Source organism: Hyla sarda, chromosome 8, assembly GCF_029499605.1.
Source record: "Hyla sarda isolate aHylSar1 chromosome 8, aHylSar1.hap1, whole genome shotgun sequence".
Taxonomy (NCBI): domain Eukaryota; kingdom Metazoa; phylum Chordata; class Amphibia; order Anura; family Hylidae; genus Hyla; species Hyla sarda.
Window position 1 is genome coordinate 40,025,795 of NC_079196.1, and position 25,506 is coordinate 40,051,300.

General features: G+C 42.0%; 1 protein-coding gene across 25 annotated transcripts in view; it reads right to left on the reverse strand.

Annotated features, from left to right (window-relative positions):
- The window catches only part of BAZ2B (bromodomain adjacent to zinc finger domain 2B), a 409,759-nt gene that overhangs the window by 126,319 nt on the left and 257,934 nt on the right, over window positions 1–25,506 (reverse strand). For all 25 annotated transcript variants that reach the window (XM_056536083.1, XM_056536077.1, XM_056536074.1 and 22 more), the window contains one exon: window positions 10,649–10,795. In XM_056536083.1, coding sequence (XP_056392058.1) covers window positions 10,649–10,793 — 145 coding nt within the window. In that variant the 5' untranslated portion in view covers window positions 10,794–10,795. The remainder of the gene's footprint in view (window positions 1–10,648; window positions 10,796–25,506) is intronic.

Sequence of the window (25,506 nt, forward strand, 5' to 3'; positions counted from 1 at the left end):
TTCTGAAGGATCTTACATATACATTAACACAGTGTTTCCCAACCAGGGTGCCTCCAGCTGTTGCAAAACTACAACTCCCAGCATGCCCGGACAGCGTTGTCATTTTGCAACAGCTGGAGGCACCCTGGTTGGGAAAAACTGTGTTAAAATAATGCACCATGCAATGACATAACAGTTTGATTTTGCCTACTGTTTCTTTTATGGAGTTTTATAAGATATTACATTGGTGGCCTATCCTGAGGACAGACTTTCAATGTACAATTGGTGTGGGTCACACCCACCAAAATATAGAATTCTGGAGCATCATGGTCCCTTCACTACAGTATATGGTACAGTGACGTCCATATGAATGTGGCAGTGCCTGGTACTGCAGCTCAGGCCATTCACGTGGACAGGGCTGAGCAAGGTTGAACTGTAGTACCAGGCACAGTTGCTCATTTTTTTTCTCATACTTATGATCTAAATAGTAATAATAATACAATTGATAACATTATTATTATTATTCATAATAATAATAATATTAATAATACTACTACTAATAATAATCATAATAAAAAATGATAATAATAAACATAATAATAATAACAACAATAAGAATATTATTATTATTAATAACAATAATAAAATTACACTTAAATGGGCACGGTCATTAAACATGATTCCTTATGCCAAATAAATTGCTTTTTTCATGGAAGCCAGTTACAAACAAGTTACAAACAAGTTATGTTTTATGTTAGCTTTTCTGCTATATACTTCTGGCCACCAGGGGTCTCCCTTCTTGGCCAGAACACATTCCATCTAGTCAAAATCTCAGATTTTGGTCTCCTGCTTGTAATGGAAACCTGCATAGAGCCTCACTGAAAGCTCCACAGAACCTCACTGAAAGCTGCACAGAACCTCAGTGAAAGCTGCCCAGATCCCACTGAAAGATACACAGACTGAAAGCTGCTCCACAGAGCTTGAGGTCTTCTATTCATCACAGCACTGCAACGATGTGAGGGTGGAAGTGGTCCCCCAGCAGGCTTCAGTGATGCCATGCCTGCTGGGAAACGCCTACTGGGAGATTGCACTATGTAAGCAAGAAGAAAGGTAAGATACACAGCTTTTTAAAGCTTTGAATAATTTTTTTTTTTGAAGGGCTGGAGGGGTGTTAGGAGTAGTTAGTGAACATAGTCCGAGTTAGTTTACTTTTTAACATCCATCTTTCTGTTGATTTACTAAGGCACCTGCACCTGTAAACATAGCACAAATGGCCAATGTAGGCCAAGAATCAGTGTTTGCCGCATTTGTAATGCCACCTTTGTCAGCTGCACATGCCATTTGCGTTGTGTGCTCTGAAAACTGCGCAAAATAACTGCGCAATGTAGCGCTAAAACACTGCAGATAGTAGATGGCCCCTAATATGTATGAGAACAAAAACTACAAAAAAAATAAAATTAAAATAAATGTCTATAAGTGTTCCAAGGGATATTAGTAATAATATTTTGGGGAATGGGGTAGAGCTTTTAGATAACTCTACCCTCTTTTACCATAGCTAGAATAGTTACCCCTATATTTATATGACAGTTTTGGGGGCTTGTAAAGAGCATTGCAGACTGGTTTATAATGTTTTTAGTCACAATCAAAATAATAATAATAATAATATAAAAAAATATATATAAATATAATAATAAAAAAAATCTTTACTTCCCAGAATCACTGTGTGCAGGAATAAATATATCTATAGGCTAAAGCATACATCTGAAAGCTTGCTTCCTCGGTGACACTAAGTGAATTTATGCTGTTCTTCCTGTACTGGAGAATGTATATTAATGGCCATTTCCATTAAGGACTTCTGCTGACATCAGTAAGCACTTTGCACATGTAAGTAAAAAAAACACTCTGAAGCTTTTTTTCTTTCTTGCCTAGGCTGCTAACCAGTTTCCATGAATAGTAAGCAAAAAATAAATAAAAGATAAATAAAACTTAAAAACAGCCGACAGAATTGCTTACATGTTCCTTTCGCAATACTATATAAAACCACAGTGCTCAGTGTTGTGCAAACGTACTTGCACATTAAAACGGTTAAGAGGGTGCGGAAAGTGTGTTTGTTTTTCCTAAATGAGCTCTACGTACGCTGGAGTAGTTTAATGACACATCAATAAAATGCCGGGATGTTTAATATACTACTTCTGTCACCGAAAATGTCCTCTGAGATTACATAAAACGGGTTTTTATAGTAATACGAGAAGCAAAATGACAGAACGGAAACCAAAAATTACAGAACAGAAAACCGAATAAAACAGAAATCCGAGATCGCAGAGGTAGAATTTCACATTGGGGGGGCCGCCGTAAAGTCCTGTTGGTCATATAGTTTTAAATGAGTGTTTTCCAAACAGGGTGCCTCCTGCTGTTGCAAAACTACAGCTCCCAGCATGCCTGGACAGCCTTTAATAAAAGGGATACCAAAATATACAAATTTTATTTATAAAAAATAATACATAATAAAAACATGTAAAAAAATAAAATAAAATAAAAAATTAATGGGCAGAAAATGGGTGGCATCACCGGGACAACTCCATAACTCCATGGGATAGCTCATCCTGGGACCCACATTTCTACTCTATACTCTGGCTGGAGATTGTAGTTTTTTTGTCCTCGTGTTGTCCAATCTTACTTCTTCAGCTGCTGCACATTGCACTTATACTCGTTCCCTATTTTAGGGACATGATTTAGTGGCTGCTTTTTTCATACAATTTTTCTAACTATTTATTTCTTGTTGGTTCCTATGTATTTATCTTGCACCTTAATGAGTTGTCCACTTTCTGCCCATTCCTGCTTTTTTATGTTTTTATTATGTAATAAACTTTGACTATTTTGGTATACTGTCTTTGTTGTAGCTCCTTTCTCTTTTGTATTTTTGTATATTTAGGAGTCTACACTTAGGCTGTTCACATTTTGGGGGTGTATTTACTAGGTGCATTGGGGGAAATTGATCAAAACCTGTGTAGAGGAGGAGAGTTGCAGTTGCAACCAATCAGATCGCTTCTTTCATTTTAACCCCTTAAGGACTAAGCCCATTTTGACCTTAAGGACCAGGCCAATGTTACTTTAGCGTTTTCGTTTTTTCCTCCTCTCCTTCTAAAATCCATAACTCTTTTACTGTATATTTCCATCTACAGACCCATAGAAGGGCTTGTTTTTTTGTGTGACCAATTGTACTTTGTAATGAATCCTCTCATTTTACCATAAAATGTACGGCGAACCCCAAAAAAAAAATGTTGCACATTTTGGACAGCCGACTGTACACTTTACGGTAAAAATGACATGTGTTCTTTATTCTGTGGGTCAATATGAATAGAATGATACCCATTTCTAGATACTTTTATATTTTTGTACCGCATAAAAATTATCTAAAACTTATTGTACAAAATCAGTAATCTTTAATCGCCCTATTTTGACCACCTATAACGTTTTCATTTTTCTGTATATTGGGCAGTATGAGGGCTCATGTTTTGCGCCGTCATCTATACTTTTTCTCGATACCACATTTGCATATATAAAACTTTCAGAACATTTTTTATTAATTTATTTTGGAATAAAATGTGACAAAAAAGCAGCATTTTTGGCCTTTTTTTTTTTTTACGTTTACGCCATTCACTGTACGGGGTCATTTTGATAGTTTGGACATTTACGCACGTTGGCTGTCCGGGCATGCAGGGATTTGTAGTTTTGCAACAGCTGGAGGCACCCTAGTTAGGAAACACTGACCTATACCATATGCTAGTATATAGTCCAACATGCTGGGAGTTGTAGTTTTCGTTTGGGGCAGCTGCTGAGCCACAGGCTGTATCAGGGCATGCTGGGAGTTATAGTTAGCAACTAACTGCAACTCCCGAATTTAATTAAAAAAAGCGATCATAAAGTCACATAAAAACAAAAATTATACTGTTAAAAACTGCAGAACGGGGCGCAAAAAAATTAGCCCCCATACAGGCCCGTATAAGGAGAAATAAATAGGGGTCAGAATAGGACAAAATCCCCCCCCCCCGGCATTTGTGTATCCTGTATATTCTGTTGAGTGTTCTCTTTTGTTTCCCGTTATCACCCTGTTTAGTACTTCAGTCAAAGGCTATGTTCATACTGCGGAATTTCTGCAATTCCACTCAAAATTCACACAGATTTTTGCAGAATCTGAGAAATTGAGAGGAATCTGGACTGAATTCCAGCGGAATTTCTGTATGCTCAAAACACAGAATTCCGCCGAAATTCAAAGCCACATTGACTTTAAAGGGATTCCGCTGCAGAATTCTGCAAAATTAAAGACAGGCCTTATAATTTTGCAGATTCCTGAATGCGGACATTCTGTTGTGTGAACCTTAGCGTAATTTAAAGGGGTACATCTTATCCCCTATCCCAAGGATAGGGGATAAGATGTCTGATCGCGGGGGTCTTGCCGCTGGGACGCCAAGTGATCCCCGTGCAGCACCTGACGTTCTATAAGTTACGTTGGGACATGAATGGAGGACGTGGCGTGATGTCACGAGGGGGGGGGGGGGGTGACATCATGACCACGGGCGCTTAAACCCAGCGTTCTAGAAATAACTTTGAGAACCCCGGGATCTGCACGGAATACCCTGGAGGGGGGGGGGGGATTCTGAGTGGTGGGACCCCCCGCGACCAGACATCTTATCCCCTATCCTTTGGATAAGGGATAAGATGTTTAGGGGCAGAGTACCCCTTTAAGGCAACTCCTTCCTACGAAAAATACAAGAGGAAAAGAAAACTGCGCTTTCCCCTTTAAAGACTTTAAGAAATGTTCTCTAACAAGGTAATGTTTAATGCATTTCACTTATCCGTTCCAGGCGTTCCATTTACAAAAAAAAAAAAAAAGCCTTTATTTAAAAGTAACTATTGAAATACTCCATAATCCCTGCTGAAACCCATTCCTGTGGGCAGAGTTTCGTTCTCAATAGGTATATTAAGCTCATGATTAATGTTCTAGCAGAGAGCTGACATTTTAAATACTGTTTTTCCTGTAATGTTGATGAGACTTATTCCCTTCAGAAATGTCACGGCGAACAGGCAGCGCGCGCGGCGAAATGTACGTAAATAGAGGTAAATAAATGAAGAATGGATAGCATTGTGTAATAGATGAGATGTATAAAACTATACAGATGTAAAAACACAGAGGAGAAGAAGAACGAGCGACTATTATCTACACCAATGCAATTATGGTTATTTTAGGATTTCTTACAGGGGTGGACTTAAAGGGGTATTCCAGGAAAAAAAACTTTTTTTATATATCAACTGGCTCCAGAAAGTTAAACAGATTTGTAAATTACTTCTATTAAAAAATCTTAATCCTTCCAATAATTATCAGCTGCTGAAGTTGAGTTGTTCTTTTCTGTCTGGCAACAGTGCTCTCTGCTGACATCTCTGTCTGTCACGGGAACTGCACAGAGTAGAAGAGGTTTGCTATGGGGATTTGCTTCTACTCTGGACAGTTCCAGAGACACGTGTCATCAGAGAGCACTTAGACAGAAAAGAACAACTCAACTTCAGCAGCTCATAAGTACTGAAAGGATTAAGATTTTTTAATAGAAGTAATTTACAAATCTGTTTAACTTTCTGGAGCCAGTTGATATATATATATATATATATATATATATAAAAAAACGTTTTTTCCTGGATAACCCCTTTAATATTTCGATAGTCGGCACTATCCGATATAATGGAGCCCTAGATATGTTATGGTGACCTCATAGACAGGTTCAGAGCGATTTGGGCCTTCAGGACTAGACAGACACAGTTTATCCATGTTTTGTATGCACTAGTTCAGTGGTCTTCACACTGTGGACCTCCAGCTGTTGCAAAACTACAACTCCCAGCATGCCAGGACAGCCATTGGCATGTTGGGAGTTGTAGTTTTGCAACAGCAGAAGGTCCTTAGTTTGGAGACCACTGCGCTAGTTTAAAGGGGTATTCCAGGAAAAAACTTTTTTCTATATGTCAACTGGCTCCAGAAAGTTAAACAGATTTGTAAAATACTTCTATGAAAAAATCTTAATCCTTTCAGTACTTATGAGCTTCTGAAGTTAAGGTTGTTCTTTTCTGTCTAAGTGCTCTCTGATGATACCTGTCTCGGGAAGTTTAGAAGATGGAAATTTGCTTCAAAACTGGGCGTTTCCCGAGACAGGTGTCATTAGAGAGCACTTAGACAGAAAAGAACAACTCAACTTCATCAGCTCATAAGTACTGAAAGGATTAAAAAATTTTAATAGAAGTAATTTACAAATCTGTTTAACTTTCTGGAGCCAGTTGATATATATAAAAAAGTTTTTTCCTGGATAACCCCTTTAACTATGTAATAGACTTTCTATTAGTCTTTGTCATTATCTACTGATCATTTTGATATAGTACATGTCCATTTTATGGTAATTGGGTCCAGATTAGTGTTCCAGCAATGACAGGTGGAAAGACAGCCTTTGGGGTAGGTTTTTATGTGCATATTTTTTTTAACTTTCTTTTTATGTTTATTTTTTTTAGTTCTATGTAAAAAAAAAAGGATGATTGTGAGACTATATTATTGCATATATTTTTTCTTAAAGATGCCCATAAACTTTCTATAGCATGTCCTTTCCCACATGCATATGAACGTTCGGCTTGGAGCCGGGAAGGGTAAGCCGACGCCAGACTCCTCTGTGGCGACTTGTCTCTCTGAGAACATAAGGGTCAGATAGTTAAAGGGGTAGTAAAGAAGAGTAGATGATCCAGCAATACCTTTAAAACTTCACTATTTTATTCCAAACGATTAAAAGTTGCAGGATGAACACATATCACACCACCTAGCCGGTAACACTCTCTCAATGGACGCGTTTCGAGCGCATGCGTTAAATAGGCTCTGTCATCAACTTTATTTTTTGATATGTTGTAGTACTTATGTACTACAACATATCTCTAATATAATTCCATTATTTTTATTATTTTTTTCATGGTGAAATTTACGTTTAAAAACCGGCCACTAGCGATCACCCTCCTAGTGGCCGGCTGCAGCCTGGCGTGACGTCACGCCAGAAAAAGGACTGTTTTTGGCTGGGCACAATCAGTCCTTTTTCTTTTCGGCTGCGCTCGCTCCCTGCCTGTCAATCAGACAGACAGGAGCGAGCGCATTAAACGCCGGGGCTGCGCGCATTGGCTGGTTATAGTCGCGCGCAGCCCATTCATCCCCGACATGTACATTGCAGTGGAGACGGCGCGCGCACACTAGTTATCAGTGCCGCGCTGATGCTCCACTACTAGTTTACAAGCCGGGGTAAGTCTGATCTGAGGTCTTATTTATTTTGCTATAAGTTATTAAAAGTAAAAGGATTTTATGAAAGGAGGGGAGGGTTTTGAATAGTTTTGAATAAAAAATAACCATTATAAACACACTCTCAGTCCCGGGTCTCGGCAGGTGTCTGTCGCTATGCAGGCTACTCCTATACTCCTCCTCCCCGGGTATCACATGTACAGATAAACAGGGAGGAGGAGACCCCGGAGCAGCCTGCCATGCGATTGGCTGATCATCTATGCGCGCTCCCGACGCGAGCGCAGCCTAGAAGAAGTGAGGGCGGAAGTCTTTGCCTAGCAGGCGTCAGTGACGTGACGCCTGCTGGGAAAGCCGGCTTCCGGGAGAGGAAAGAGCAGCAAGCAAGAAGACCAGAAGATGAGCGCTATGTAAGTCCCCCCAAAAAAATGTAAAGACAGGGAGGGGGTTAGGGATAGATTACCTATAGGTAGGGACAGAGTAAAATAAATATGAGATGGTGGGAGCTACTCTTTAAAGGGGTACTCCACTGCCCCAGCATTTGGAACATTTTGTTCCGAAAGCTGGATGCAGGCTGCAGGGGTTCGGGCAGCTGCCTTGCCCCCTCCCATAGACTTGCATTGAGGTGACATGGCGTGACATCACGAGAGTTCAGACCCGACTAATCAGTAGAATGAACTAAGAGAAGGGCATGTGACCAGGACAGATTCATAATATAAGTCTATGGGACAATCCTGTTCACATAGACAAAGAATGAGGAGAGAAGTATGCGGTAGCTGATCAGTCGGGGTCTGAACACTCAGACCCTGACTGATAACATTTTTGACATGTATCTAGGACATGTCAATAGCTTTTATAATGACATGTATACTTTAACTGGAATATTCTCCCTTCAATTAGACCCTACAATTTTAACAAGAGTGTGTAGGTATACACCGCTCACTTCCTTCAGGTCTCACTGCATCACCTGTGCGCAGACACGCCGGTCCCGCCCTCGGCTATGTGCACTTAGTCTACGATTAAGCACCTAGGTGCGAAACGCGTCAGACGTTATCGCTGTTTTGATCCCTGTCCGAAGATTATCAATAAAGCAAGCATTGATTTTTACCTGCGTATCCCGAGTGCTGGACAACCTACCTTCTTCTAAAATTTTAACTTACTTATTTTTAGTTGACGTGGTGTGTTAAAGGGGTATTCCAGGAATTTTTTTTATTTGACTATGCTACAGGGGCTGTAAAGTTAGTGTAGTTCATAAAATAGTGTCTGTACCTGTGTGTGGTGGTTTTCTCTCAATTCTTCTGTGATTATAACCCCAATATTTTTTTTAACAGCATACAAAATGACTGCTGTCTCTGTTTTTTCCCATGTTGCAATGCGGCCGAGACCTGACATCACTAGTCAGCTGATGACAGGGAGCCTGTCTGCTTCAATGGGTGGAGCGATCGCTTGGTGGGAGAGAGATCAATCTGCAACTAATGCAACAGCTGTAGGCACCCTGATTGAAAACCACAGGTCTTTTGAATGGATGCAGCTCATTTATGTTGCAATGGGTCGGGTGACTGATGTGTGGGAGGGAGGAAAATGGAATTATGGGATTTGTAGGCAAAAGTAGAAAAACTCACATAGGAAATACCAGTTCACAAAAAGCTAGCCACAATGTTATGGTAATCTCACAACATAGCCATTTAGCACCAAGACAAGTGCAAATCCTTCCTAAGCTTGTCCATTACTGTCTGCCAGGTACGTACTAAAATCACCTTATGGTGGATAACCTCTTTAAATGGATACAGTGAAATGGATCCAGAAACTTTGTATATGTTGTTCATCTTGGAAAAACATTAACCTTTATATTATACGTCAAATAAAAATGTTATATTTCCTTTTTATAGAAATCATGGCCTATAAAAACACCACTAGGGGTCCCCATATCATTCAGAACATAATCTTGTCCGGCTGCAGCATCATCTTTGTCCCAGTTTAAGCACAGGCAGTGACAAGGTCCAGTAAGTGAGGGCGGGACTAGCACTTCTCTGTGCTAACTCCTGTGCTGTCTATCAGACTGCAGCATGTAAACAGAGAGGAGGTGGTAACAGAGCAGCCTAAAGTGATTGATGAAGAGATCCAGAACAGCACAGCAGACTCAGGGTGGAAGCTGAGTCATGCAGATTGAGGGAAAGAGATGGACACACCCCCTCCAGAGCACCAGATGAAAAACCAAGTGAGCAACAGAAAGAAGGTATTTGTGATAGAAATATAGGTTCTAGACAAATAAAATTTATATGTACATGATCAGAATTAGGTACGGAGTAACATAAAAAATAATTTTGTGGAGTATGACAGATACTATTTAAGGGCCATAGGGGGAGATTTATCAAAACCTGTCCAGAGGAAAATTTGCCCAGTTGCCCATAGCAACCAATCAGATTGCTTCTTTCATTTCTAACAAGGCCTCTGCAAATTAAAAGAAGCGATCTGATTGGTTACTATGGACAACTGGGCAACCTTTCCTCTGGACAGGTTTTGATAAATCTCCCCCATAATTCTGCACTGATAAAGTTCCTGGTATAGCTTTTATAACAGTTTAAAGGGGTACTCTCACCCTAGACATCTTATCCCCTATTCAAAGGATAGGGGATAAGATGTCTGATCTCGGGGGTCCCGCTGCTGGGGACCTCCGCAGTATTGCATGCGGCACCCACCTGTTTTTTGTGCGGAAGCGCTGGAGGGTCTGAGTCGGGACTACGGGAACGGAAGTCCGCGATGTCAGGACTCCGCTCCCGTGTGACGTCACGCCCGTCCCCTCAATGCAAGTCTATGGGAGGGGGCGTGACGCCCCCTCCCATAGACTTGCATTGAGGGGACGGGCGTGATGTCACACGGGGGCGGAGTCCTGACGTCACGTAGTCGCGACTCAGACCCTCCAGCGCTTCCGCACAAAAAAAGGTGGGTGCCGCATGCAATACTGCAGGGGTCCCCAGCGGCGGGACCCCCCAAAGATCAGACATCTTATCCCCTATCCTTTGGATAGTGGATAAGATGTCTAGGGTAGGAGTACCCCTTTAAGCTTTGTTTTGTTATATCAAGGTTCCAATTCTTTGCCTAGACAAAGGTAGTTTTCTTGAATTGTTTTTTTTTATGTGTAAAGGAAGTAATTTGAGTGATTTCTATATATAACTCTATCTTAGAGAATTGCTCATAACCTGGTTTTAGATGTCATTATATTATTATTGTCTTAATGCTTCACAGGAAGTTACACGCCTGTGATAACCCATGACATCAGTAGTCGGCATCATGTATACAAAAAGCATGGCCTCCCCGGTCAGCCTCTGTGTATCTTCAGAAACGTATAAGAACACTTACCACAAGCCGTAATTGAGGAGCTCAGAGGGGTGATTCCTGTGGGAAGGCCTCCTTTAGTTACCACTGATGCTACAGAAGGGGTGGAAGGCGATGAAGAAGTCACTGACGATGGGTTTGATGTTGTTATCCTCTCTGCAGACTCCATATCTGAAACAAAGCATTAGAAAAGATTAATAACAATATTTAAATAGAGAAATCTGGTGATAACAGTTGTTTGAAAGTAAAATCCTACATCATAGCAAAGGAAGATGGGTAACCATAGGGCATTGATAGAGCGAACCATGGACATAGTTATAGGGTAAATCTCATTAAAACTAATTTTTGCTTTTGCACTCCTTATGGTAAATTAAAAATATTTCTAATATACTTTATTTAAAAAAAATGAAGTTTTCTATGTTTTATTTGTACTTAAAAAAGCTCAAGAGCACATTTTCCCCCATCTTATACACAAACTTAGGACAGAGGTCCAAACACAGGAAGTGCAGCCTGGAGTGCTGAGGGGGGAGGGGTGTCCAGCCTCATCCAACCATAGCTCCTCTAACACTTAACTGCCATATGCTGTTGGTTGCCCCCCCCCCCCCCCCCCCCCCTCAGCACTCCAGGCTGCACTTCCTGTGTTTGGGCTTCGGTCCTAAGTCTGTGTATAAGATGGGGGAAATGTGCTCTTGAGCTTTTTTAAGCAAAAATAAAACATAGAAAACTTCATTTTTTTTAAGCAAAGTATATTAGAAATATTTTTTATTTACCAAGGAGTGCAATAGCAAAAATTAGTTTTAATGAGAGTTACCATTTAAAGGGGTACTCCACCCTTAGACATCTTATCCCCTATACAAAGGATAGGGGATAAGATGTCTGATCGCGGCACCCACCTGTTTCTGCTCTGGAAGCGCTGGAGGGTCTGGGCCCCGACCACTGGAACGGAAGTCTGTGACGTTACGACTCCGCCCCCGTGTGACGTCACGCCCCGTCCCTTCAATGCAAGTCTATGGGAGGGGGCGTGACGGCCCAACTCTAGATCTGGGCCTCCACACAATCCTGTCTCTGAGCTCTACAGACAGTTCTTTCCACCTTATGGCTTGGTTGTTGCTCTGTCATACATTGTCAGCTGTGAGACCTTATATAGTCATGGCTGTGTCTTTCCTGATCCTGTCCAATAAGGTGAATTTACCACAAGTGACTCCGATCAAGGTGGAGAAACACCTTGATCGAGAGAAATGGGAGGAGCCAGAGCTAAATCTAAATTTCAAGTGTCTTAGCAAAGGGTCTGAATACTTATGTCCATATGAAATTTTAGTTTTTCCATTTTAATACATTGAGCACTCAGTGTAAAATGATGGCACAAGTCCTCAACATAACAAATGTGAAAAAAGTTAAGGGGTCTGCCGACTTTTGAATGCATTGTATGCCCGTGACTAGGTAGGCAGAGATACTGCTGATAGGGACACATGAGGTATCAGATGACACTGTACAGTGCTCAATTACAGGGTCATTCTATAAAATGCAGTAATAGTTTAATACAAGTCAGCTAAGCAAACAAAAACTAGACTGGCAAGTACATTACATTAATAGACAGAGAGGGATATTATTGGAATTTGATTTCAGGTGGACAGATGATCCCCCGGTATGTGGTTGGCCCGTGTGTGCTTATCTAAACCGTCCTCCATGGGCTTTGTACGTCAACTGTTTATATTCCCCACATCTGTGTGTTTTTCCTCCAGATAATCCACTTAATTCGCAAACTCTTAAAACATACAGCACTTAGGGTTATTGGCTTCCTATGAAACTCTACCATGTGTGAGAATGGCTGAGATAGGGAAATTACACTGTGATCCCTCTGGGGATGGAGACAAATGTGAGTGTACACAGTGCGGGTATAGCTTGGCACTGGATAGCTGATAAGTAAATAATGGCACCTTGTGATTAGCCGAGAAAGCGAAGAGAAAAGGTTCCATTTCTTTTGCCCACATACAAACATTCAACCTGACATACTGTAGCCTTAAAGGGGTATTCCAGGAAAAACTATTTTTTTATATCAACTGGCTCCAGAAAGTTAAACAGATTTGTAAATTACTTCTATAAAAAATTCTTAATCCTTCCAATAATTATCGGCTACTGAAGTTGAGTTGTTATTTTCTGTCTGGCAACAGTGCTCTCTGCTGACATCTCTGCTTGTCTTGGGAACTGCACAGAGGTTTGCTATGGGGATTTGCTTCTACTCTGGACAGTTCCCGAGACAGGTGTCATCAGAGAGCACTTAGACAGAAAAGAACAACTCAAGTTCAGCAGCTCATAAGTACTGAAAGGATTAAGATTTATTAATAAAAAGTAAATTTATATATATAAAAAAAAGTTTTATTTTCTGGATAACCCCTTTAACCCCCGGACCCGGGGTTTTTCCGTTTTTGCATTTTAATTTTTATCCTCCTTACCTTTAAAAAATCATAACCCTTTCAATTTTGCACCTAAAATTCTATATGATGGCTTATTTTTTGCACCACCAATTCTACTTTGTAATGACTTCAGTAATTTTACCCCAAAATCGACGGCGAAAGGGGAAAAAAATCATTGTGAGACAAAATGGCGTCCAGAGGTGCCCACGCACACCTGGATCCCTTGTCCTCCGGTTTATTCCATATAGGAGCCTCAAGTCTTTAAAGGTGCCAGAAAATTAAACAGATTTGTAAATTATATCTATTAAAAAATCTTAATCCTTCCAGTACTTATTAGCTGCTGAATACTACAGAGGAAATTCTTTTCTTTTTGGAACACAGAGCTCACTGCTGACATCACGAGCACAGTGCTCTCTGCTGACATCTCTGTCCATTTTAGGAACTGTCCAGAGCAGCATATGTTTGCTATGGGGATTTTCTCCTACTCTGGACAGTTCCTAAAATGGACAGAGATGTCAGCAGAGAGCACTGTGCTCGTGATGTCAGCAGAGAGCTCTGTGTTCCAAAAAGAAAATAATTTCCTCTGTAGTATTCAGCAGCTAATAAGTAATGGAAGGATTAAGAATTTTTAATAGAAGTAATTTACAAATCTGTTTAACTTTCTGGCACCAGTTGATTAAAAAAATAAATAAAATTTCCACCGGAGTACCCCTTTAACCAGCAGTGAGTGCAGGATATATTTTGTGGCTCTTCTACATATATTAGACAACTACACGAAATGTTTTAGATATATTACACTGCAGTATATATAATCATTACAGAAATTTCCCTAAGGCTGCTTTTTCTTTTTAGATGATACAAAATGATGTCATGTGTACAGAAAAGGACAAGGGTATGGTACAATATCTCCTGTATACAGGCATGGCATCCAGCAGCTGTTTATGCTATAGAGGACATTAACACATCCGTCATGCTGCCTGATAGCTCAACATATGGCTGCAGTGTGGAGAATTAAGAGACACGACTTTGGAAGGTGAAATGAAACTTCATCGCATCCACAATAAACACGCTCTCACCTTGTAAAGTCCTATGAGTAAGCAGCAACTTTTAAAACCATTGATTCAGACATACCGAATCCTGCCTGTAAGTGACCTGATATCTACATGCCGGTCAACGCCATTTTGGGACTTGAAATTAGAGGGGGTTTTCAGGGCCTGAAAGGATTACTCCGGTGAAAACATATTTTTTTTCTAAAATCAACTGGTGCTAGAACGTTAAAAAGATTTGCAAATTACTTCTATTTAAAAATCGCAATCCTTCCAGTACTTATTAGCTGCTGTATGCTCCACAGGAAGTTTTTTTCTTTTAAAATGTATTTTCTGTCTGACCACAGTGCTCTCTGCTGACACCTCTCAGTAGGAGAGGTATCCTATGGTGATTTGCTCCTACTCTGGACAGTTCCTGAGACAGGCAGAGGTGTCAACAGAGAGCACTGTGGTCAGACAGAAATTTAAAATGAAAATAACTTCCTGTTGAGCATACAGCAGCTGATAACTACTGTAAGGATTAAGATTTTTAAAGTAGTAGTAATTTACAAATTTGTTCAACGTTCTGGCACCAGTTGATTAAAAAAAAATGTTTTTCACCGGAGTACCCCTTTGACATTAAAGGGGTATTCCTAATACAAGCATTCCTAATTATGGCACATGTACAGGATATGCCAGAATTTTCTGATAGATGCGTGTTCCACCTATAGGACCAGCCACTATCTCCAGAACAATGGCCCCCTGCCTCTTCCATCCTGCTTGCAGTGGATGGAAGTGGTTGGGATGCCAAAAACAGCCGAGAGGGCTTCCATATGGTCCTCACACAGAGGATAATGGGAGATGCGAAAAAGCGTAACACTGTGAGCTACGCTGTTCCCATATCTCGGGGGTTGTGTAACAGTATAGTGCACGGTGGTATGCTGCGATACCACTCCACCTCTGGTCACCATAAGCATTCTGGATGGGGCTGAGGGGCCATGTTCTCACGATAGGTGAGGGATATGCTGGAATCTCATTCTGCCTACGTATATGTGAAGCATCGGGCAGAATTGTGATGTGAACCAGCCCTAAGGGAGAATGCATCTCGCCTTTCTTATTAAAGGGGTCTCCCGACCATAGACAACTATTCTTTGGATAGGGGATAAGATGTCTATGGAGGAAGGGCCAGTGTAGGCCCCCCGCGATCAGACATCTTATCACCAATCATTTGGATAGGGGATAAGATGTCTATGGCCAGAAGACCCCTTTAAAGTTGTTGCTAGAAGTGTGGAGTGAAAAATTTGCAAATTACCATTTTTTTAAATAATTTCCCCTTATTTGGCTCTGCCATGTTCCTCTCTCTTTTAGGGAAATCTCCACCACAATTCTGCCACATTATGTTGAGTAAATATTCTCCAATGTTTTGATAAATGGAACACACTATTCCATTAAAATGTTTATTTATTAATTTCTGACGCTATTTCTTCTCATCATATTTACAGGTTTATGGCATCTTAACACATGTAAATGTAAACGTAACGTAAATGTAAACATGTAAACACAGCAGAATTTCTGTGGTAGAAACTTCTGCCGTGGAAATCCAAATTTTGGCCCCTGCAGGAAGAATTGATGTGTCTATTCTTTCGGCGGAATCCGCTCGGAAATGCAATGCCGTCTATGGAGCGCATTTCTGATCAGTCCTAACTCCTAGGCCCGCTGCGTGACCATAGCCTTTTTTGTATTCTTTGTTACAGCAGATTTTAATATATTTATATTTATATATATATATATATATATATATATATATATATATATATATACGTGCACCTGTATGCCAGGTCCATATAGTAGTTTGGTATCAGTAGTTCTGGCTAACTTATCCTTGTTTGTGTTATACATATGGGGGAGTTGCTACCTCCATGTTGGCTCCTGCACCCCACCCACTTCTATTAGGTGCCGTATAAGGTGCTGGACGTTCAGACCTTGCAATGCCTGTTAAACTGATTACATAGAGGCATATTCACAGTGTAGGGTCCGTCCCAATGAGGTCACCTTACCGTGGTGGGATGGTCCAAGCTATTTGGCCGCCAAATCGTGAGCTAAGAACCTCACATTTTCATTTTTTCCACTATAGCTGTATAGCATTTCATGTTTTATCTATATATTTGTGCTGGCAGTGTGCTGCTGTATTCTCCTGTTGCTGTATATTTAGCCTAGCGGCGTGCACCTGTATGCCAGGTCCATATAGTAGTTTGGTATCAGTAGTGCTGGCTAACTTATCCTTGTCTGTATATATATTACAATTTTTGCAATTATCAGAGCAAAGAGAAACATCCCAAAACTAACTTGAATATGACCTTAGAAAAATAAAATTGTAAAAAAAAGAGCAATAATTTCTGTGATGCCCCGATTTATTGGAGACCGTCTCACTTTCCCTGATGAGTAAGAGTCAAGGTTCGCAGAGCAATTTGGTTTTTGCTGCAAAACCATAAAAATCAGTGAGTGTGTGTGGTTTACCAGCTGTGTATGTGGGGACGATGGTTGGGGTTGAATTTAAAAGGAAAAAATGTTCCTCAAAACCGCACCCCTGAAGCCGTAACCGCATAATAAAGGTCTCTGGGTTACGCTTAAGTTCTGCGCTCCGACACTTTGAGTAAGAGATGCAATTAATATTCAGCAAATAGTGAACACATGGGGCCACATGCATTATTAATGTAGTTAAATGGTATCTTCACTTCTGAAGCTACTTAGAAGAGAGAATTACATAAATAGCAATTCCATACCTAGGAATAACTTACAGAACAGTACAGGAGGGAAACCGGGGTGTGTGTGATAAACTCCTCAGTAAATATTAGTAAAGGCTATGATCTGCACTATTTTAATTATTTATTTATTTTTAAATAAAATAAAATAAACCAATTTTAATTAGTATCCATAGTAATAAAGTTAAAAAAAAAAAAATAGGTCGAAACATATTTCTCAATATTGTCATGTAAATCTTAAACAATACCATCCAGCAGTGGTTTCTAAACTGCGGACCTCCAGGTATTGCAAAACTACAACTCCCAGCATGCCTGGACAGCCTTTGGCTGTCCAGGCATGCTGGGAGTTGTAGTTTTGCAACAGCTGAAGGGCCACAGTTCTAAGTAATTCTTCCATACTGAGCCCAAATATACCGCTATATACTGCACTTTTAAATGTGTCAAGCAGAGCCGAATAATACAGCCATATGGTATCTTATAGGGGTATTCCAGGAAAAAACTTATATATACACATATATCTCAACTGGCTCCAGAAAGTTAAACAGATTTGTAAATTGCTTCTCTTAAAAAATCTTAACCCTTCCAATAATTATCAGCTGCTGAAGTTGAGTTGTTCTTTTCTGTCTGACAGCAGTGCTCTCTGCTGACATCTCTGCTCATCTCGGGAACTGCACAGAGTAGAAGAGGTTTGCTATGGGGATTTGCTTCTACTCTGGACAGTTCCCGAGACAGGTGTCATCAGAGAGCACTTAGACAGAAAAGAACAACTCAACTTTAGCTGCTCATAAGAACTGAAAGGATTAAGATTTTTTAAAAGAAGTAATTTACAAATCTGTTTAACTTTCTGGAACCAGTTGATATATATATATGGTTTTTTCCTGGATAACCCCTTCAATAATTATTCCATTGTAACCCCCAAAAATAGCACAATAGGCTACACAAGGGACAGTGTTCTGTAGTGTAAAATGCTTAAAACAGAAAACACAAAACAGCTTACTATAAAATAACCAAATAATAGTGTTTAAAGGAATACTCCAGAGGGAAAACAATTGGTTCTTTTGTTTGTTTTTTAAATCAACTGGTGCCAGAAAGTTAAACAGATTTGTAAATTACTCCTATTTACACATCTTAATCCTTTCAGTACTCATCAGCTGCTGTATGCTCCAGAGGAAGTTATGTAGCTCTTTCCTGTCTGACCACAGTGCTCTCTGCTGACACCTCTGTCCATGTCAGGAACTGTCCGAAGCAGGAGAAGTTTGCTATGGGGATTTGGTCCTATTCTGGACAGTTCCTGACATGGACAGAGGTGTCAGCAGAGAGCACTGTGGCCAGACAGAAAAGAACTTCACAATTTCCTCTGGAGCACACAGCAGCCAATAAGTACTGGAAGGATTAAGATTATTAAATAGGAGTAATTTACAAATATGTATTACTTTCTGGGGCCAGTTGATTTGAAAATTTTCTTTCCCTCCAGAAAACCCATTTAATAACGCTGTCATTTACATATGTCAAAAATAGTAGTGCCATATAGTCATATGAACACATTTATAAATATGTGTGTGTGCATATGTATATATATATATATATATTTATTTAAACATATATGTATAACAGCACCAGACATAGTGCCCATAGAATTGAACCAGTTGCTTTCTTCCTTTTGCGACAACAAAATCTTAGACAAAAGAGATTAGGTCAATAGTAGGAATACTGACAAGAATAAGAATGTTAAGAAAACACGAATAGAGATCTGGGACGGCACCGCTATATGAAATCCCACCGTGTAGTACCTGGTAACTTGTAGAGGTGCCAAGTTGTAAAAGAGAAGTCACAATCCCAAAACCAGTCTTTTGGTGCTCATTGGCAAGAGAACAAAAGCAAAAGTTCCATACAAGCACGTAGAAAAGATGCTCACGGCACTCGATGCGCTGGTATAAAAGGTACTTCTTTATTTCAGACAAAGGGGTTCACAGACATCGGAGACGGGGGAGATAGGTCGTTGACCTGTCTCCCCCGTCTCCGCTCCCGATGTCTGTGAACCCCTTTGTCTGAAATAAAGAAGTACCTTTTATACCAGCGCATCGAGTGCCGTGAGCATCTTTTCTACGTGCTTGTATAAGAATGTTAAAGTGATATTCCAGGAAAAAACTTTTTTTTAATATATCAACTGGCTCCAGAAAGTTAAGCAAATTTGTAAATTACTTCTATTAAAAAAATCTTAATCCTTTCAGTACTTATGAGCTTCTGAAGTTAAAGGACAACTGCAGCACAATATACACTTATCCCCTATCTACAAGATAGGGGATGAGTGTTTGATTGCGGCGGGTCCGACCGCTGGGACCCCCCTTGATCTCCCTAACGGGGCGCCGTCATTAGCGCTCATAGTGAGCGCTGAAGGCCCGTAGCGTCGACCTAGAGGTCGATGATGATGCCCCGTCTCCTCCCCATCCCAATACAGTTCTATGGGGGGGACGGGGAGGCAGGAACACTGCCTCCCCGCCTCTCCCATAGAGATGTATGGAGGAGGCATGCTGGCCGCAACATCATGCTGCGGCTGGCACGCCCCCTGCACGCCCCCTGCCGCCCCCTGCGGCTGGCACTGCCCCCTGCACGCCCCCTGCACGGCCCCGTACAGGAGATCACAGGGGGTCCCAGCAGTCGGACCCCCCGCGATCAAACACTTATCCCCTATCCTGTGGATAGGGGATAAGTGTTAATTACACTGCAGATGTCCTTTAAGGTTGTTCTTTTCTGTCTAAGTGCTCTCTGATGACACGTGTCTCGGGAACCGCCCAGTTTAGAAGCAAATCCCCATAACAAACCTCTTCGAAACTGGGCGTTTCCCGAGACACGTGTCATCAGAGAGCACTTAGACAGAAAAGAACAACCTTAACTTCAGAAGCTCATAAGTACTGAAAGGATTAAGATTTTTTAATAGAAGTAATATACAAATCTGTTTAACTTTCTGAAGCCAGTTGATATATAAAACATTTTTTTTTCCTGGATAACCCCTTTAAGCACTGGAGCAGAGGGCATCGGGCCTGTATCTCCATAAATATAATGGATCTTGTAGTTCTCCTTTAAGCACCTGCTTTCTGTAGGAACGCATTACCTCCTCACCCCGCAAACTCGTAATTTCTTATGATTCAGGTTAGTGATTGCAATTTCAGCACTTCTGCTCCATAAATCAGCAGCATTACCTGACCTGCCAGGATGTCCAGAAATATATCATGCATTCTAATACTTCTATATTTTCTGAGAGATTCTCAAAGTCATCAGGCGCTCGGAGTTGGTACCTTATAAAATGCTGTGACCATCTGCTTGTTAACTCTAGTAATCCTTCCTGTTCCACAAGGATTACCTCCGTGCTTTATTGTAAGGGAGATAGGACGGGTGCGGAGACAGACGGCATCATCCAGTGCCCACAAGATACCCTTCATTATAGAAAAATAACAATGATAGAAATCCCTGCCCTTTATCACAGTAACCAAAAATAATTAGGGGCAGTAATTAAGCAAATCTGACAATTATCGGAACATTTCTTTAGGATTGTGCGTCACACGTCATGTTATTTTAGAAGGTCATCTATTTTCCAAAATGTGAGTAATGTGTGGAACTATTTTTTTTTCTTTTTGCTAAGAGAGAAACTACCATTGCCTTTACAGAGAATGTGTCATCACCATGTTTAAAACAGGTTTTTATGCTAACCATATTTTTAAAGGGGTACTCCGCCCCTAGACATCTTATCCCCTATCCAAAGGATAGGGGATAAGATGTCAGATCGCCGCAGTGCCGCTGTTGGGGACCCCGGGGATCGCTGCTGCAGCACCCCGCTATCATTACTGCGCAGAGCGAGATCGCTCTGCACGTAATGACGGGCAATACAGGGGCCAGAGCATCGTTACGTCACGGCTCCGCCCCTCGTGACATCACAACCCGCCCCCGTCAATACAAGTCTATGGGAGGGGGCGTGGCGGTCGTCACGCCCCCTGCCATAGACTTGCATTAAGGGGACGGGCCGTGATGTCATGAGGGGCGGAGCCATGATGTCACGCTGCTCCGGCCCCTGTATCGCCCGTCATTACACACAGAGCGAACTCGCGCGGTGCTGCAGTGGCGATCCCCGGGGTCCCCAGCAGCGGGACCACGGCGATCTGACATCTTATCCCCTATCCTTTGGATAGGGGATAAGATGCCAGGGGCGGAGTACCCCTTTAAGAATTTTTAATGATTTTTTTTCATAATTTCCCATTTTGCTATATTGTATAATAACCCTAAAAATCTTGCAGTTTACATTCTGGCCTCTAGGGCTAACACTTAGCTGAGACTTCCTGTTCTGTAGAGATCACTTTAAAGGGGTACTACCGAGGAAAACTTTTCTTTTTTAAATCAACTGGTGCCAGAAAGTTAAACAGATTTGTAATTAACTTCTATTAAAAAATCTTAATCCTTCAGGTACTTTTTAGGGGCTGTATACTAAAGAGAAATCCAAAAAGAAATGCATTTCCTGTGATGTCCTGACCACAGTGCTCTATGCTGACCTCTGCTGTCCATTTTAGGAACTGGAGAAAATCCCCATAGCAAACATATGCTTCTCTGGCAGTTCCTAAAATGGACAGCAGAGGTCAGCAGAGAGCACTGTGGTCAGGACATCACAGGAAATGCATTTCTTTTTGGATTTCTCTTTAGTATACAACCCCTAAAAAGTACTGGAAGGATTAAGATTTTTTTATAAAAGTTATTTACAAATCTGTTTAACTTTCTGGCACCAGTTGATTTAAAAAAAAAAAAAAAAGTTTTCCACGGTAGTACCCCTTTAAAGGAAAAGTATCTTGGGGGAAAACTTTTGTCCTATCCAAAGGATAGGGGATAAGTTTTAGATTGTGGGGATCCGACCACTGGGACTCCCAGCAATCTCCTGTATGGGGTGCCGGCTGCCCCCCCCAGGAGCGCCACATTACGACCCTACGACTCCCTCTCTACAGGAGAGCAGTTTGGCTATTTTCAGCTCTCCTAAATAGAAATATGGAGGGGCATTTCGGCTGCCGCTTTGTGTGGGGGTCGTGACTCGCCACTCCCAGTGATAGCCCCGGCCCCATACAGGAGATCGCAGGGGGTCCCAGAGGTTGGGCCCCTGCCATCTAAAACTTATTCCCCATGATATATTTCCTTTAAAGCCTTTTTTTGAGGAGCACAGTGAAAGGTGAAACGAGTATATAGATAACACTGGATCCACCACCATTCATGACAGAGATCAACCCCCCCTCCCTGTAGAATGACTACTGAAAAGGTCACATAAAATGCTCAGTAATGTCTCCAAATCATGTGAATGGGACAGCTCCTGTCTATTGCAGTCTGGGTCCTGCTGTAAAGCAAATCACCAAATGCTATAATAAACAGCTCAGGCAAGATGGCAGCCCCCATAATAATGTACAAAAAATTTAATTAAAAAATTACAATTAGAAAAAAGAAAAAGATTAAAAAAGAACATGTTTTAGTATCCGACTCTAATCCATAAATAAAAATGTAGGCAATGCAGTTCCTTTAAGTGGAGGATGAAAACATCACCAGAGACATACAGACATTGAAGCCTACTTATTTCAGGAGTACTGACGGCATGCTGTGTCTCTTCCGTCTCAGTTTTATTATTAGCTTTAGCCTTTATCCATCTCTTACTGATGCATTAACCTTATTTTGTATAAAAGTGAAATCTGTTATTGAACAAGCAGACAGTATTGCAACAAAATAGTGTCAGACAGCTGCAAGGAAAGCATCTACCATGATGTGATAGACAAGGCAAGATTCACACCACAATTTTTCTTCTGCACATCAAACAGGGTGGTAGACGTTACCGATTCCATAGTATCCTGTTGCCATAAAGCTGCATTGTACAAAAACACAAAAACAAAAGAACCTGTCGGGATCCTCTTGTCCAATATAACAGAAAGAAAAACGAATCCTGATGTTAACAGGTGTAAAAAGGCTGTGTTGTGTTTTTAAGATACGTTTCTGTTACATTACGAGAGATATATTTCTATGACAATTTTCTAAGGAAAACCAAAGTTTTAAAAGTGCAAGTTTTAATACTGATGGTTTCTCAATCAAGCGAATGCAGAAGAGACTTAAAGGGGTACTACGGTGGAAAACGTTTTTTTTTTTTTTTAAATCAACTGGTGCCAGAAAGTTAAACAGATTTGTAAATTACTTATTTTTTTACAAATCTTAATCCTTCCAGTACTTATCAGCTGCTTTATGCTTCACAGGATGTTCTTTTGAATTTCCTTTCTGTCTGACCACTGTCACGATGCCGGCTGGCAGGAGGTGGATCCTCTGTGCCAGAGAGGGATTGGCGTGGACCGTGCTAGTGGACCGGTTCTAAGTCACTACTGGTTTTCACCAGAGCCCGCCGCAAAGCGGGATGGTCTTGCTGCGGCGGTAGTGACCAGGTCGTATCCACTAGCAACGGCTCAACCTCTCTGACTGCTGAAGATAGGCGCGGTACAAGGGAGTAGACAGAAGCAAGGTCGGACGTAGCAGAAGGTCGGGGCAGGCAGCAAGGATCGTAGTCAGGGGCAACGGCAGGAGGTCTGGAACACAGGCTAGGAACACACAAGGAAACGCTTTCACTGGCACAATGGCAACAAGATCCGGTGAGGGAGTGCAGGGGAAGTGAGGTATAAATAGGGAGTGCACAGGTGAACACACTAATTAGAACCACTGCGCCAATCAGCGGCGCAGTGGCCCTTTAAATCGCAGAGACCCGGCGCGCGCGCGCCCTAGGGAGCGGGGCCGCGCGCGCCGGGACAGGACCGACGGAGAGCGAGTCAGGTACGGGAGCCGGGGTGCGCATCGCGAGCGGGCGCCACCCGCATCGCGAATCGCATCCCGGCTGGAGGCGGTATCGCAGCGCACCGGGTCAGTGGATCTGACCGGGGCGCTGCAGTAGCGAGAGTGTAGCGAGCGCTCCGGGGAGGAGCGGGGACCCAGAGCGCTCGGCGTAACAGTACCCCCCCCCTTGGGTCTCCCCCTCTTCTTAGAGCCTGAGAACCTGAGGAGCAGACTTTTGTCTAGGATATTGTCCTCAGGTTCCCAGGATCTCTCTTCAGGACCACAACCCTCCCAATCGACCAAAAAAAAAGTTTTCCCTCTGACCTTCTTGGAGGCCAGTATCTCCTTTACGGAGAAGATGTCCGAGGAGCCGGAAACAGGAGTGGGAGAAACAAGTTTGGGAGAGAAACGGTTGATGATGAGTGGTTTAAGAAGAGAAACGTGAAAGGCATTAGGAATACGAAGAGAAGGAGGAAGAAGAAGTTTGTAAGAGACAGGATTAATCTGGCACAAAATTTTAAAAGGACCAAGATAGCGTGGTCCCAATTTGTAGCTAGGGACACGGAAGCGGACATATTTAGCGGAGAGCCATACCTTGTCTCCAGGAGAAAAAATGGGGGGAGCTCTTCTTTTCTTATCAGCAAACTTCTTCATGCGTGATGAAGCCTGTAAGAGAGAATTTTGGGTCTCTTTCCATATGGTGGAAAGATCACAAGATATTTCATCCACAGCGGGCAAACCAGAGGGCAAGGGAGTAGGGAGGGGGGGAAGAGGGTGACGGCCGTACACCACGAAAAATGGGGATTTGGAGGAAGATTCAGAGACTCTGAAGTTATACGAGAATTCGGCCCATGGTAGAAGATCTGCCCAGTCATCCTGGCGGGAGGAAACAAAATGCCGTAAATAATCACCCAGGACCTGGTTAATTCTTTCTACTTGCCCATTGGATTGAGGATGATATGCAGAAGAAAAGTTTAATTTAATCTTGAGTTGTTTACAGAGAGCCCTCCAGAATTTTGACACGAATTGGACGGCTCTATCCGAGACGATCTGCGTGGGCAACCCGTGAAGACGAAAAATGTGTACAAAAAATTGTTTTGCCAACTGAGGCGCTGAAGGAAGACCAGGAAGAGGGATGAAATGTGCCATCTTGGAGAATCGATCAACGACCACCCAAACAACAGTGTTGCCACGGGATGGGGGTAAGTCTGTAATAAAGTCCATACCAATCAGAGACCAAGGCTGTTCGGGGACAGGCAGCGGATGAAGAAGACCAGCGGGCTTCTGGCGAGGAGTCTTATCCCGGGCACAGACAGTGCAGGCTCGCACAAAATCCACAACATCCGTCTCCAGAGTCGGCCACCAATAGAAACGAGAGATGAGTTGCACGGATTTCTTGATGCCCGCATGACCTGCGAGATGGGAGGAGTGACCCCATTTGAGGATTCCGAGGCGTTGGCGTGGAGAGACGAAGGTCTTCCCTGGAGGAGTTTGCCTGATGGAGGCTGGAGAAGTGGAGATCAGGCAGTCAGGAGGAATGATGTGTTGCGGAGAGAGCTCTACTTCCGAGGCATCCGAGGAATGAGAGAGAGCATCGGCCCTAATGTTCTTATCGGCAGGCCGAAAGTGAATTTCAAAATTAAATCGGGCAAAGAACAGAGACCACCTGGCCTGGCGAGGATTCAGCCGTTGGGCAGACTGGAGATAGGAGAGGTTCTTGTGATCGGTGTAAATAATAACTGGAAATCTTGATCCCTCCAGCAGATGCCTCCATTCCTCAAGTGCTAATTTAATGGCTAGAAGCTCTCGATCCCCGATGGAGTAGTTCCTCTCCGCCGGAGAGAAGGTCCTAG